The 16,190-nt window shown below is 44.0% G+C and overlaps 1 protein-coding gene across 1 annotated transcript in view; it reads right to left on the bottom strand.

Moving 5' to 3' along the window:
- Window positions 1–6,116: 6,116 nt before the first annotated feature.
- Window positions 6,117–16,190, bottom strand: part of TyrRS-m (Tyrosine--tRNA ligase, mitochondrial) — a 29,247-nt gene continuing 19,173 nt past the window's right edge. The window contains exons 10-13 of the mRNA XM_089585920.1: window positions 15,757–15,823; window positions 13,850–14,044; window positions 10,777–10,902; window positions 6,117–6,512 (exon numbers count right to left, since the gene is read on the bottom strand). Coding sequence (XP_089442046.1) covers window positions 6,475–6,512; window positions 10,777–10,902; window positions 13,850–14,044; window positions 15,757–15,823 — 426 coding nt within the window. The 3' untranslated portion in view covers window positions 6,117–6,474. The remainder of the gene's footprint in view (window positions 6,513–10,776; window positions 10,903–13,849; window positions 14,045–15,756; window positions 15,824–16,190) is intronic.

Raw genomic sequence — 16,190 nt, 5'->3', positions numbered from 1 at the left:
AAGTCAGAGCAGGAATGGTTTGGTATGCAGAGGAGATTCAGCAATCATTCGCTGAAGAATCATGCGAGGTCACGAGAAGGTTGTTGTGAAAAGGTCAGGTCAGCTGTCTCAGTATACCGAGTGCACGCAGTAATGATATGAAAAGTGTCGCTTTTATTTGTGAGATGCTGCACATGAGAAAATATCTCATAAAGAAAGCAGCTGTCACATGCACATCACTGATTATGCAATGAGAGCGATCTGTGCGCTAACTAGCTACACAGTGCTACACAGACGTTCAATGTATGATGAAAGCATTTTGACAAGTTAGCCAAATAAATCTGATGTATACAACACAGTGCTTGGCCTCGATGAATTATTAAAAATTCTGACATATCTGAAAGAAGCAACTCATCTGCAGCAAGCAGCTGGAAAGTTAAGGAGATGCGATACTAGAATGTGAAAAGACAAAACAGGGTGTCCTGCCATATCACGATATGATCCCTGAACCCTTTCAGGTGCCATTTTTTGTTTTGACTGAAATCAATCATTCTTTCACCTCAGTAATATTCAGGCTTCAAGAAAGAGAATTTGTTAGTTTTAGAACGTGAAAGACCAGCAGGTAGGTTTTTTACAGTGATGTGGAGAATTCCGTACAAAGTGTTAGATTTGTCAGAAATAGCAATATTGAAATGTTTGCGCGTGTCAGGTAAACACCCTAGGGATCATGGAATCACTTTGGGTTTCGAAGATTCACATTACGCTCGAAATTGAGCAAAAGCCATCGATGTTTTCACTCACGCCAAAATCTGTCTGCACAAAAACGGCAGACGAAGTGCTACCTAGCTCACTGTTGAGTGAAATATTATTTACTGCATTTGCTACATGGTACAAAAAAGCAACTTATTTGCAATAAGAAGGGTACTCAATTGGACTGAAATAATGAAATCACTGTTAAGTGCCAGTTTCTCAGAAAAAGTTGTAAGTTTGTCGCTTACACAATTGTGTACAAAGCGCCCGAAAGGGTTAAACAAATATTGTAGGACAACAATTGCCCCTCCAACAAATTGTAAAAAAAAATGTGCATGTGCAAGTCTTTTACCCCTTTAGGCAAACGAAGAAGCTTGCGTGACTCTTCGTAGTGCAGTCTAAAGAAAGTTATCACAATTATCAAGTATTCCGGATAAACCCGCGCTGTCAGAAGCTTGATTACAGTGCAAAACCATTTTAATGCATGAGCATTAGAGGAAACTTGTCGCGGTAAAAGAGTGAAGCCCTAAGAGTGAAACCCTGCCCATCTGATTGCGAGCAAACTGCCCACCGCGGCGCATCGTTTAACCGCTGCACCACTGTGCCAGGAATGGTAAGAGGACTACCAGGGATCTGTGCATGTAAAGCAGGGAATGACCGATGTCACGGCATTAAAAGAGGATGACAAGACTGAAGACGCCAAGAATTAAGAATAAAAGAAATTATAAAAGAAATCAGTGTACGGTCAATAAGCATAGTTCACAACAGCGACCGCTCATGCATTTCCGTCCTGTGTCCAAGCAAGTGCCGTTAAGTTTTTTTTTTCCTTTGAAATATGTGTGATACACACTCTACATTTCACATTTATTTCAGACTGTCTTTTAGCAGGTCACATGTTTTCTTTATAACAACTGAAATTTTTGCACCAAGAAGCTGCGCTTCTAGATGAAGAAAGATGTTAAGTAAAAAGTTTTGAGCAGCGTGCGCTGAAATTTTACCCCAGAAGTGTTTTTTTTTTTGTTTAACCTCAACTGAAACACTGCCATCAAACATGACAATCAAATATTGAAAACTGGTTTTTGAGGAACGGAAATGGCCCTAAGGGAAGGGATAAAAGATGGAGTCAAAGAAGAAAGGAAGAAAGAGCTGCCATAGTGGAGGGAATCAAACCTGTGACCTTTTTCTCAGCAGCAGAAAGTCACAGCCACTGCAGCACATTTTTCACGACCACCAAACTTTGATCAAAGCTGGATGAACTGGACTGGACTGAAGAATTGAAATGCTAAGCTTACAATGCTTCTAACTTCGCTGCCCTAGCCAAGCTGTCAAATGAAATTGCATTAGAAGGCAGTACCACAAAGCTTTCAAAATCTCACTAAAGGAGCAGAGGCAGGAATCGGATGCCAAGGTTACGGCAAATGAATTGCACGAAATGCTTGACAGCTGACAAGTGCTAACATTCAATCCTCGCACATTTCTTAGTCATGATGTCGCCTTGTAATTACTGCAGGCATGAGCACACTCAGACAGACATGTGAAAAACTTGAAATCTCACCTTTATTTTCTCTTACGCCATTCAATAACAATTTAGTCGATGGCATTTCGATTCAATACACAGAATGAAGGATTGTTCTGTCTTTCAATTTCAGTTCAGCTTGTTTCACCGTGCACAAAATTGCAACATGTGCAGCATTTCTTAAAAGGAAATGTATTGGTACTAATCAAATAGGCAAGATAAAACAGGTGTGTTGTAATTATTTTTACTCTATTGCCACAGGGGTAAAAAAACAGACAAAGAAATGGTAGCTGAAAGCAACGCAGTTCACTGGACTTGACAGAGCGGCATTCTCCTAGCTGCAGTAATTTACCAGAACTCAAATTTTTCGACATGAGCTAGAGCGCAAGGAATGCAGTAACACTCTTGACGGTAATTCTACACAGAGCAAAACTGACAAGTGGGCTGCATGTGGCATGAGTCACAAAGTCACAGCATGAAGAACGAATGTGACCGAGGTGACAAAAGTGACGTTTCTGAGGAATGCCTGGGAGAGGTTCAGTTTGAACCGCTTTTTGTCTCCTATCGGCCCTTGCAAATTTTGACAGTAAACGCTACTGCGCAACTATTTTTATATCACAAAGATTTTTGCATCCCATAACATTAGATTAGATTAGATTATAGCGTCTTGATTTTTACTAAATGCTTGAAAAAGTCTACAAAAGGCTTACTAGTTTTTCACAACAGTCGCCACCATAAAACAGCCACAGTAAAGCAAGTAGCCTGGAATACGCAAGAAGTTTAAAAACTTCCTGCTAACTAAACATTGTGACGGAAAGACCGCGAAAAACCCAGAAATAAATACAGCTATATCTACACTAAATTATCACTGCAAATTAGATATCCACTGTGACGGTTATGGTCAACATCGCAGTGTTCACATGGCAACAACAGAGTTGAAGCGAAACCTGTGTTTCTTGTGGTGACATGATGTAAACCAGGGGTTAAGGATGGTAAGGATTTCCACTCTGCTTGCTTGGAGCAAGGGCTCGCAAAGCTGGCAAGAAACCAGAAATCAGAGAGGCCAGAAGCGGAAACAGCAAGCTGCCATGGCGTCCTAATTTTCAAGTGAGACAGAGTGGGGCATCACCATTTGAACACCCCGACATGTACCCATGTAAATGGTAGCACATAGCAGCGGCCGCTCTGCCAAGTGAATCTGAAATTTTTCTCGCCACTTGATTCAAACACGTGAAGCCCACATCGAGAAGGAATGGTTGCCATCATTTTGAACGTGGTGTAGCATGGCCTTTGGGATTCTGTAGCATCCATATAAAAATGGCTACTAAGAGCCAATCATTTTCCGTCCAAGTATTAGATAATTAAAATCATTGCAATATTCCTCGGGCTGCACATGAGCCGATGCATGTCAAAATAGGAGAGCACCCTTTCAGAGCAGTGCTAACCTGTCTCCTTACTAGTATAACTACTTAAAGGTGCACTGAAGAGGATTCTGAACATGTCTTTTTGCCGCGGGAACTCAATCCACACGTTCCTAGCATTCTTAGAAACAGTGACTTATGGCCCTGTGTGGCCGATTTCCCCAATTAAAACGAATTAACGTCCGGCTCCCGCCTTTCTTTTTTAATTCTGCCTCGTACGGTGGGCGGAGTCGACCAACGCGTGGAGCGCCTTTCACCCAGTCCCGTGGAGGCTTTGCTTTCGCTTTATTTTGTTTTTTAGGTTTCCATGAATAAATAGTTTCATTCGCAGATAATATAGCCGCAAAATAAGTCCGAAGAAATAAAAATACGCGCGGACTATTTGCTACTATGGACTACTACGTATTACTCCGCCGATGGCAGAGCGGCAAGCCGCCACGGGACTCGGTGAAAGGCGCTCCACGCGTTGGTCAACTCCGCCCACCGTACGAGGCAGAATTAAAAAAAAAAAAAGGCGGGAGCCGGACGTTAATTCGATTTAATTAGGGAAATCGGCCACACAGGGCAATAAGTCACTGTTTCTAAGAATGCTAGGAATGTGTGGATCGAGTTCCCGCGGCAAAAAGACATGTTCAGAATCCTCTTCAGGGCACCTTTAAAAGGTCACTGACAACCAACCGATATTGGCCTGTATCGACAGACTACGGTGTTCTAATGGCAATGAGATCACTGTCAAAGACAACAGAGATTTTATAAGCCAGAAAAGACCAAGGAACGAAATACAGCGCCAGCATCACCAGCCAATTCCACAAGTAAACTGTATGTCTCGGCCATAAATGGGTTTGCTGCCGCCGGACAAACGTTAACATGCCTAAAAAGACCCAGAGAGCCAATTTTTAACTGAGAACAATAACTTGATGGAGCTATCCTTATTGTCCCATTGAGCCAAATCTTTAAGGCACATACAAAATGCTGCAAGACTGCACGCTTACAACAACCTGGTTTTAAAGGTCCACTGAGGAAGTTAGCTCGTGTTGATAGATTACTGCATTCCAATGACAAAGACAATACTTTCACTAAAAGCGGATGCCGGCTTTTCTTCGTAACCGCATTAAGGGGGGATGCGGGTCTTAAAACTAACTTTTTTATTTATGGCTAGAATCTCATGAAATTTTGCACAGAGATGTGTTTTTCTCTTCCGATTCCAAGTATGTAATCACAATTGAGCTGGTAGTCTTAGATCTTGCAAAGTCTTGAATGTAGTTAGGTAATTTCTTAAAGCAGCTTTAATGAACTTTCTCATTGCATTTTGTTGCTTTTATTTACATGAATTGATAGCCAGAGAGTTCCCATACCCGGTGACATTCTTCATTTTTCTCTAAAGGCATGTCATCCTGATATACTATGTAGAAAGTAAAAGTTCGCAATATTTAACACTGCAACTCATTAAGCTAATTTTAAATTGCTATTTATATGTGGCCTAAACAAAAAAAATAAGAATGTCATTGGGTATGGGAATTCGCTGGCTATCAATTCATGTAATTAAAAGCAAAAAAATACAATGAGAAAGTTCATTAGAGCTGCGTAAGAAATTACCTAATTACACTCTAGAATTTAAGATAACTTTTGATCCAAGACCACCAGCTCAATTATGACTACATTCTTGAAATCAGACGAGAAAAACACATCTGTGTGCAAAATTTCATTAGATTCTAGCTGTAAATAAAAAGGTCAATTTTAAGACTCTCGTCCACCCTTAAAAAAGTTAGTGAAAATCTGTTCTCGAAGTCAACCTCCCCCATGTGAATCATCAACTGAGAAGGTGCGGCCTGTGAAGCGCTTTGCTTCGAAAGGCGTTTCCACTGGCGAGTAGCTTGGTGTACAGGGTGGTCCACTCTTAAAGGTGCACTGAAGAGGATTCTGAACATGTCTTTTTGCCGCGGGAACTCGATCCACACGTTCCTAGCATTCTTAGAAACAGTGACTTATTGCCCTGTGTGGCCGATTTCCCCAATTAAAACGAATTAACGTCCAGCTCCCCTTTTTTTTTTTAATTCTGCCTCGTATGGTGGGCGGAGTCGACCAACGCGTGGAGCGCCTTTCATCCAGTCCCGTGGAGGCTTTGCTTTCGCTTTATTTTGTTTTTTAGGTTTCCATGAATAAATAGTTTCATTCGCAGATAATATAGCCGCAAAATAAGCCCGAAGAAATAAAAATACGCGCAGACTATTTGCTTCTACGGACTACTACGTATTACTCTGCCGATGGCAGAGCGGCAAGCCGCCATGGGACTGGGTGAAAGGCACTCCCCGCGTTGGTCGACTCCGCCCACCGTACGAGGCAGAATTCAAAAGAAAAGGCGGGAGCCGGACGTTAATTCGATTTAATTGGGGAAATCGGCCACACAGGGCAGTAAATTGCAGTTTCTAAGAATGCTAGGAACGTGTAGATTGAGTTCCCGCGGCAAAAAGACGAGTTCAGATTCCTCTTCAGTGCACCTTTAAGGTGTAGCACACGCAAGTGTATGGTTGCACCCGTGTGTTCACCACAGCTGCACATCGCATCGAAGAAAATTGGTGTATGAGCAGAAAGACCTGAAGGCAATTTTTGTGTCCTCTACCCACTTTCTTTGATGCGCGGCCGGGACAAACGCACAGGTGCGCTCGAGCGCTGCCGCACATTCGAGTGTTCACCCTAAGAGCGGATCGCTCTGTACGTCACTCCTACAATTTGACTTGCCACACGGGCTATGGATGCTTCCGCAGGCAACAGTAACACTCCTAGGATCGCACAGGCATTGCTCCAGTGTCACACGCGCCACTTGATCAGGCAGTAGTTTTTCTTGCCTGAAAGGGAAGAAAGCGGCAAAAGAGAACAGAGTCAAGACACGACGTCAGAAACGAGAAACCTCAGATTAGGACGACTTTTGCTTCAACTGCGAAGTTTCTGTGAGAGCGGCACAGCTTATCTATGACAGCGTTGCAGCAACATGCATAGAGTTTCTTACTATTACCTAGAGGGAAAGCTGGCAGCCCGTCTATGGGAGTTTGCATGGCGACCCCTCGAGACCACTTCAGCCACCATGGGCGCTCAAAGCATCATGGGGTGGTGAGCTACTTGTTGCGGAACTGCAACTTTGGGCCAAAAAATAATAGAAAAATAAAGCTGTTTGATAACTATATCCTGCCTGTAAATTGCAACAAACGAGCAGAAAAGCATGTAAATGCAAAGTTTGCCCAAAATAAGAGACGACTAGCTTTCCTATTGGCCAAGTGATGAACACTATAAAAACTAATATTTCATAATTAACAGGTGCATTTTTAAAAGTAAATATGTTTAAAAAAAAATGTTGTTGCTTAGGTACTCTAAGAGGTTTTGTAATGGCATTTCGGAAAAGTGAAACCTTTTATTGGCGTCTTGTGTCTAAGCATTTTCACTACTATGACTTTTGCACACTGCGTTCGCGCGAGAGTCGTCTGCGCACACACGGACAGCGTTTTCGGAATGAGACATCTCAGTAGTGCCACTCCGTGTTCCCGAAAAACTACGACTGTGCCGCAACAAGTAGCTCACCGCCCCATGATGCTTTGGGCGTCCATGGTGGCTGAAGTGCAGCGTCGCCAGCTTTCCCTCTAGGTAATACCTAGTAAGAAACTCTATGGCCACATGACTATGCTTGGGTGGATGCTAATGAGCAAATGATTAGTCAAGATTTCAAGTTTAACTTCACCTTGGAAGTCCTCCTAAAAACAGTGGGCTAACACCGTTCCCACCTCAAGCTGTTGACCGATTCTCCCTCACCCTGCCATCCGCTTCCTGTCCTGGTTAGCTTAGTTGGCAGAGTAACCGACCTGATTGGACAGCGGTGCTCAGTTCTCAGTTACAACTGGGACGAACTTTTGAACCGCAACATTTCTCAGAAAGCCATACATCTTTCCTTTGTAGCCGTATGGCTGTGCTTTGGGGGATGTTAATGAGCAATTACTAACTTGGACAGTGTACATGCACAACTCAATCTTTCCGGCATAACAGGCTCTCTATCAACTGATGTTCAAGTGTTAGCTTTACTGGCCAACATTCTAGCAGTATAGAGGCTGGAATAATTACAGAAATAATGCGCATCATTGATGTTCACCGTCAAGAGGAATTCTGCACACTTGTAGACAGGCACACAGCTTGAATGTGAACAAGCACATGACCTAATTCTGCACCACAAAAAGTGCATTATACAACACACCCATGAACTCTGAACAACAATAGGAGCTTGCAACAACTTTGCGCTTGCTAGAATGCGGTATGTACACCAACTCGCAGCTACAAAAGATGCTAACGCCATCATGCCTCTGTCGTTATGCAATATTTGATACCAACTGAAGAAGCTGTATCTTTTGGCCAGACACAGCACAAATACAGTAGAATCCCATTGTTACATTTTGTTACGTAGGGTAACAAAATTTTGTTACGTAGGGTAACAATTAGTGGGGAGAAAGAAAATGTACCAGTGATATCATATCTGGTGCGAGTAGCCCAGTCCTGAGACATAAAAGATACATCTCACTGCACATTCTCACTGCAAGATTACAATGTGCAAGAATTTCCAGCACAACTGCCTCAACAAATTTAAGAAACGCAACTTTGGCTAATGAAATCAATTTCTTTTCGGACAAGGTCTTCGAGACTTTAAGGTGTAATATGCAGTTGATACTCAGAATTACGCAATACAAGGTAGAGTGCAAAGGTGAGACAAAATTGTTTCTTTTTTCTTGTTTCAGTGAAACTTAAGCTAAGGACAAAGAAGCGAGCTATGGAAAGAAAAATGATAGCTGTAACGTTAAGAGATCGGAAGCGGGCGGAGCGGGTGAGAGAACAAACGCGCGTTAATGATATCCTAGTTGAAATCAAGAGGAAGAAGTGGGCTTGGGCAGGGCATGTAATGCGAAGGCAAGATAACCGCTGGTCCTTAAAGGGAGAGTGAGGAGAGCTCTATTAATATTTTTTTTTAAAGCAAAATTCGATAGTTCGGCATGTCATGGCTTTGTAGCCACTTGGCCGGCAGCGAAAGATGCATTTATTTGTAAGAAATTTGGATTCGAAGTTGAAAAAGTTTTTCCCGCCTCTCTGATTCAAACTTTGGATTCTCTTATGACGACACAGGAGTAAGTGACGTGAAACATGACGTGAAACATGACGGCCAGCAGTGCGGCCTAGCAGCAGCCGAAAAGAAAGCTACCGCCGGCCGCACGTTGAAGGCATCTATCGGCTATTGCGGCCGTTTCTACCGTCGCTTCGTTTACGTTTGCACTGGCGTTTTGCCAGCGTTATGATGGATCCCGCTCTCGAAGTCGCCAACTAAGTTACCTTTAGCATACCGTGTGCCCTGTTACCGTTAGCGGAATACCGGGAGCCCGCCTGCTGCTGGTGAGCCGGCGCTGATTGGTCCCGATGCTGAAGGCGCGCGCGTAGCTGCCGGGTACGTGGCGCCATCTGGCCACATCAAGGAGATTTGCGCATGCATTTGCTGCGCTTGAGTGATTCGTGGCTTCTCGTGTCCTAGTGTTGCTAGAACCATCGGTTCTAGCAACACTGTTTTGTCCTATGACATCATCACGCTTGTACTTGTGAGTTTGGCCTGTGGCGGCGATACCTGTATTTTGGTTCTTGCTCTTTTCTATGTTACAAGAGCTTTGTTGTCAGTATGAGTGGCGTTTTTCTAATCAGGAGCTGGTATTCTGTCGATACAAGCCAACTTCAACTTCTTCTCAGTGTCCCTTTAAGGGTAACGGAGTGGATTCCAAGAAAAGGCAAGTGTAGCAGGGGGCGGAAGACGTTAGGTGGGCCGATGAGATTAAGAAGTTTGAGGGGGATACGGTGGCCGCAACTGGCGAAGGACAGGGTTAATTGGAGAGACATGGGAGAGGCCTCTGCCCTGCAGTGGGCGTAGTCAGGCTGATGACGATGAAGGTCTTAGATTACTGCCCCTGGATAGAGCTGTTACACTCAATTGACTCAAACAAATCACCCCTTGTAAAAGACAAAGCTGTATTATGTAGAATCCCGATCTGGAACTCGCTTTACTTCAACAACCAGATTATCTGAACTGGTGTTTGGTTCTGTCAACATCAAGTGCATTAAGGATGCCCACCTTCATGCAGGCTCCGCATAATTTGAACAAATTTTCGGTCCCCTTTTGAGTTCAAGTAGCTGAAAGTTGAATGCATCAATAAATGCATGCTTGCAGATTCTACAATGCTATTCCCGATGTCCAAACATGTACAGTCAAGCCCACTTATAACAATATTCAAGTGCCATGGAAATACCATTGTTATAGCCAATAATTGTTATAACAGGGTTGTGCCGAAAAAAAAAGAAAGGATGACAAACTTCAGAGCATTTATTGACAGTAAATACCCAGAGGGGTTTGACTGTTCTAATGCCTGTAAAAGCTCGTTAAATCGAACTTCAGGGAACCGGAACAATGTTCACCGATGACCAAAGCACCGCCATCGCTGCGCCACCGGGAGCTTTGCGCACCTCCGCGTCACAGGAATCAAGCCGGCTTTTTGGAAGCTATTCTTGCAGGAAATTCAAGAAGCATGCAGAACCAAGGGTGCGGTGACAGCTGACAAGAGAAAATCCACGCTGGCTGCATGCACGCGCGCTGCACTGACTGATTACGGGTACGCATGGCGTTCGTAGCCAATGCAGCAATGCAGCAACTCTCCTGACGCGATGACACCTGCCTCTTTTGCTTTCGTGGCGTTGCTGCGCCAGCTTAGTCCATTGGTCGGCCCCACACATGCACGCTTTCGTGTTGTAAGCATGGTTTTGCTGGTGTGGTTGTAGCATTTCTTTTCTTTTTCTGTAATGGTTGACGCTCAATTACCAGATTTAATTGTTATAACCAATAATGTGCCCTGACAGCATTGCTATAAGCAGTTTATTTTACCGTAGAACACGTGGCAAAGCTGATGGTGCCATGACTGACCATTGTTATATCCGATATATTGTTATAACCAGTATTGTTATAAGTGGACTTGACTGTATATATTACCACAGAAAAAAAATGCAGTTGGGTTGCAGCAATTGCATTGCCCCACACGAAGCACTCACCCACTCGTGCCAAGGTGTAGTTGCTGGGCAGCACGTGGACGCCGGGAACAATCGCGTGACTCGGTGCGTTCACGCGACTCTGGTTGATGTACAGCCCACCGGCCGTTATGATGCGAACTGCATCATCTGGAACGCGGAAGTAAGCACATTTTTATTTCATCAAGATCGAGCTTAATTTGATATACAGGAGCCGACCGATATTTCGAACTCCTGTAATTCGGACTAGTGCGATATTGTGGACTTCGCTGAGGAACCGTCATGCACCTCACAGGAACGTGTACATTTTCACGGCCGATACTTTGGGCTATGTGGAGCCTAAAAGTTCGAACTAAGAACGAAAACCACGCAAAGGACGATACACAGGGAAGAAGTAGACAGGACGAGCGCGGACTTGCAACTGTTTATTTAAACACATCTTCCTTCCATCACCAACCCTACGCATGCGCAACAAGCAATCTCTATCTAATCGAGTTCAGGAACTTCAGTTCCTTCTTGTACAGATGGACTGAAGCCTCGCTTACACACTTTTCGGGCCCATATCTGGCAGATTGTTAGATATGGGCAGATTGTTAGATATGGGCAGATTGTTAGATATGGGCAGATTGTTAGATATGGGCAGATTGTTAGATATGGGCCCGAAAAGTGTGTAAGCGAGGCTTCAGTCCATCTGTACAAGAAGGAACTGAAGTTCCTGAACTCGATTAGATAGAGATAGCTTGTTGCACATGCGTAGGGTTGGTGATGGAAGGAAGATGTGTTTCAATAAACAGTTGCAAGTCCGCGCTCGTCCTGTCTACTTCTTCCCTGTGTATCGTCCTTTGCGTGGTTTTCGTTCTTAGTTCATGGATTACCAACTAGCCCCCCATCGTACACTCCTAAAAGTTCGAATTTTCGGACTAAAATAGACGCCAACAATATTGCGGTGATCGTTTTTCAACCGAAAGCAGGTTATTTCGGCCTAGTATAGACGCGAGCGGGCATCGCTGTCGCAACCAACCCGTTTGCCGCCACTGTGAAAGGCGCTGTCTTGTATTTAAACGGAATAGGCTCGGCGGGCGCAATCGAACTGGCTTGGATAGGTTTGGCTACTTGTTGTCCATCGTTGCCATTCAAGATAATGAGATGGTCTCCACTGCCACTGAGATGGCCTACAAAGGGCGCGCGATTGCACTGACGCCGCGGCTTGGACGACGCCCCCCGCGGGGTGCGGTAAAAGGGGGAACGGGGGGGTGGACTGCATTCAGAGGAGCTCGCTTCCACTCGCACCTTCCCGTGGGTTACCCATGGGTTACCTCTCGGTCTTCGCGAACGTCACTGCCCCATGCAAACTGACTGTTCTTGCTTCGCGCAGCGAGTGCATTCATTCGCGGCAAGACCGCGGCCGTGTCGCACTATCTGGTATCATGATCTGATAGGGTGCGGCAATGAAGAAAGCACGACTATGACTCAGATAGCGTAATATTATCGCTTGTAGGCGGAACATGGGGAGCGGCGATTTTCGCGATTTTGAAAGCCTGTTTTTCGCAGAAAAGATGATTTTTTTTAAGTTCACGGATTTTTCGGACTGTTTGATTTTTCGGACCATTTTCCGGGTCCCGCCGAGTCCGAAAAACCGGTCAGCAAGTGTAATTTGATATTAAGCACTGATCAGAGTGTGGGTTCTCAGTGCTTTCAGCCTAGAGGAACCTAAAAGTCTTTTAAAGCCCTGCGTGTGTTGGCTTCTGCATCTTCCTGCCTTGACATAACCACCAAATTCTATCAGGTAACACTATAATAACTGGCTACCTAGCAAAGAATTCAGTTATAAGCAATTAGAGTACAATTACTCCTAAAGCAAAGAGGGTACAGGAATGATGGGGTTGAGATAAGCATAGATTTGGGTGCTTGTAGAACTTCCAAAGTGCTTCAAGAATTCTTAGAAAACAGCGCAAAAAAGGAGAGGAACGACACGAAACTGGATGGGGCTACAGCGCCTGTCCTGTCCAGTCCAGTTTTGTGTTGTCCGTGTCCTTTTTTGCCCTATGTTTTCTAAGAACTGTTACCAACTAGCCCAAACCAAGGCACTGTTGCTCCAAGAAACTCAAAGGGAGTTCTGGACCCATAATAAGCACCTGGATATAGACTGAAGCATCATTTTGTTGACTTTTTTTTTTTTTGGTGTGGTTAAAAATTTATGAAGCAAATAAAACAAACCGGAATGGAAAGGACCCTGGAACCCAGTTTGGGAACCCCAGATCCGAGATGAGATGACAAAATTATACCGTCCCGCCCTAGTGACAAAAAACAAAAAAAAGCGATATTTCCTTGATCTTACTTGAACTTGCCTTCTTTTGTATATGTCCTAATAAGCCCCACACATGCAATATTTATGCCTGAGCTCTGAATGTTAGCGGTAATGGTTATTAGCGACTGCATATTAAAGCCGGACAGCCCTTAAAGGTGCACTGAAGAGGATTCTGAACACGTCTTTTTGCCGCGGGAGCTCGTTCTACACGTTCCTAGCATTCTTAGATACAGTGACTTATTGCCCTGTGTGGCCGATTTCCCCAATTAAAACGAATTAACGTCCGGCTCCCGCCTTTTTTTAAAATTTTAATTCTGCCTCGTACGGTGGGCGGAGTCGACCAACGCGTGGAGCGCCTTTCACCCAGTCCCGTGGAGGCTTTGCTTTCGCTTTATTTTGTTTTTTAGGTTTCCATGAATAAATAGTTTCATTCGCAGATAATATAGCCGCAAAATAAACCCCAAGAAATAAAAATACGCGCGGACTATTTGCTACTACGGACTACTACGTATTACTCCGCCGATGGCAGAGCGGCAAGCCGCCACGGGACTGGGTGAAAGGCACTCCGCGCGTTGGTCGACTCCGCCCACCGTACGAGGCAGAATTAAAAAAAAAAAAGGCGGGAGCCGGACGTTAATTCGATTTAAGTGGGGAAATCGGCCACACAGGGCAGTAAATCGCAGTTCCTAAGAAAGCTCGAAACGTGTAGATCGAGTTCCCGCGGCAAAAAGACAAGTTCAAATTCCTCTTCAGTGCACCTTTAAAGCAGAGAGGGCCATTGGCACGCACCTTTGGTGGGAAATAGGCGGGCCTTCATGGCCATGTCCAGTATTGTGGTGCCAGCTTCTGGTACGAGCTCCACAAATGCGGCGTCACCGAAAATCAGGTGCAGCTCCTCTTCCTGTAGGCTCTGCAGTGCCTCGTTCGCAGATGTTCCCCCAAACAGCACCGCGCTGGCACGCTTCGCCAGTTCCAGACCTCTTTCTGCAGAGAGAAGGGTTTAAGAGGGCATCTCCATACTGTTCTCGCTTTTAGTAGAGATTAACTGTTTGGCTCTTTTTGGCTCTGTTGGTGCTGGGCTGCCACAAAAGATGCACTCATGGCTGAGGAAATTGTATTTTAAACACGAAACTTTGTTTTGCCCACCACTAAATTCAGACTCACATCAAGATCGAAAAGGACTCTGTGGTCACCATTATGAAGTGAATAGCAGCCTAACATAGCCTCAGAGATTCACATTAAAGATACAGTCTCAACGTGATCACATGTTTCTCATGGCCGGTGTCAGTGATGCATGCAAATTGGTACGGTGTCAGTGATGCATGCAAATTGGTAAACTGGTTTTGGGGGAAGGAAATGGCGCAGGTGGACACCTGAGCTGCACTGTAAGGGAAGGGAGGAAGGTGCGAGTGAAAGAAGAAAGAGAGAAAGAGGTGCTGTAGTGGAGGGCTCCGGATTCCACCATCCACCTACATCAAAACGCGGCCAGAGTCCGGTTCAAACCTGGGTACTCCGCAGCTCAGCTGACGAGCACCTTAACCACTGAGCCACAGTGGCGGGTCATGATGCTTGTGCCATTTAATTATTTGACCTATTCCAGCGAAACTAATGTCTCTTTCACTATAGCGTGTCTGTTAATAGATACAGGTCAACTTCAATTTGTCCCCCCCCCCAAAAAATAACGAACAAGGTACACAGCAGACAGGTCAGCAATGCTTAACTATCATTTCTGTCAAACATGACATGCTTTGTGAACAGTGCTACAAAAGAAGGCTATAAAAGGCATCACATATAATCAAGTCCCAGCAGTCCAATACAAGTCCGAGCAGTCAGAATTGGAGTGTGTGTTAAATACTCTGCTGTCAATCAATGAAGGTTTAGGACAGAAAGCATGAGCAAAATGGTGAACATTAGACTGCAAACATAAGGTCATTCCCTTAGGTAGTACATCTGTGAACCTCTCTCAAGTACTGCAGCTTTAAAGCACTAACAAGGAAAAGAAAAGATTAAGGGGGGACGAGGGTCTTAAAACTGACCTTTTTATTTGTGGCTAGAATCTCATGAAATTTTGCACACAGATGCGTTTTTCTCTTCTAATTCCAAATATGTAATCATAATTGAGCTGGTGGTCTTAGATCAAAAGTTATTTTAAATTTTAGAGTGTAATTAGGTAATTTCTTACGCAGCTTTAATGAACTTTCTCACTGCATTTTGCTGCTTTTAGTTACATGAATTGATAGCCAGAGAGTTCCCATACCCAATGACATTCTTACCTTTTTTTTTTGTTTAGGCCACGTGTAAATAGCAGTTTACAATTAGCTTAACGAGTTGCAGTGTAAAGTACTGCGACCTTTTACTCTCAACATAGTATATCAGGAGGACATGCCCTTAGAGATGGGAACTCTCTGGTTATCGATTCATGTAATTAAAAACAACAAAATGCAATGAGAAAGTTCATTAAAGCTGCATAAGAAATTACCTAATTATATTCTAGACTTTGCAAGATCTAAGACCACAAGTTCAATTACGATCACATATTTGGAATAAGAAGAGAAAAATGCATCTGTGTGCAAAATTTCATGAGATTCTAGCCATAAATAAAGAAGTCAGATTTAAGACCCTCGTCCCCCCTTAATACAAATTCAACACAACTCTGTTTTCTGTTAAGCCAAGCATAACAGCACTCCCACACTTACCGCCATGAACAAGAAGCGTGAGATCTTCAGCAAGCCGCTTTTGAGCTGCCCGTTTTTCCGGAGTCCTCTGTTAATGTCAAACAAAAAAGTGCCCATAAAGCTCCGCCCTTCTTTGCAGTAAAATCCAGGCTACACAACATGCAGTCATGCATTTGTTCTGCTATGCATTTACAGTCACAGTAGAGCCTCGTTAATTTGACCCCTGTTAATTTGGAAAACCGGACAATTTGAACTCCCTGTGTGGTCCCACCAAACATATGTATCGTTCAATGGCGTGAAATTTAAGGGGAGACACTGGTCTTGAAAAGAAAATTTTATTAATTTAGTCATAGTTATGAAATTTTCAGGGCACAGGTATTTTTGTGCGCTGATTCCAGATATGTCATTTAATTTCATGTAAAACAATTCCTTGAGCACTTATGCACTTTTTATGC

Source organism: Amblyomma mixtum, chromosome 4 (genome assembly GCF_055824585.1).
Source record: "Amblyomma mixtum isolate Tamu chromosome 4, ASM5582458v1, whole genome shotgun sequence".
Taxonomy (NCBI): Eukaryota; Metazoa; Arthropoda; class Arachnida; order Ixodida; family Ixodidae; genus Amblyomma; species Amblyomma mixtum.
This window is presented reverse-complemented; position numbering and strand designations above follow the sequence as displayed.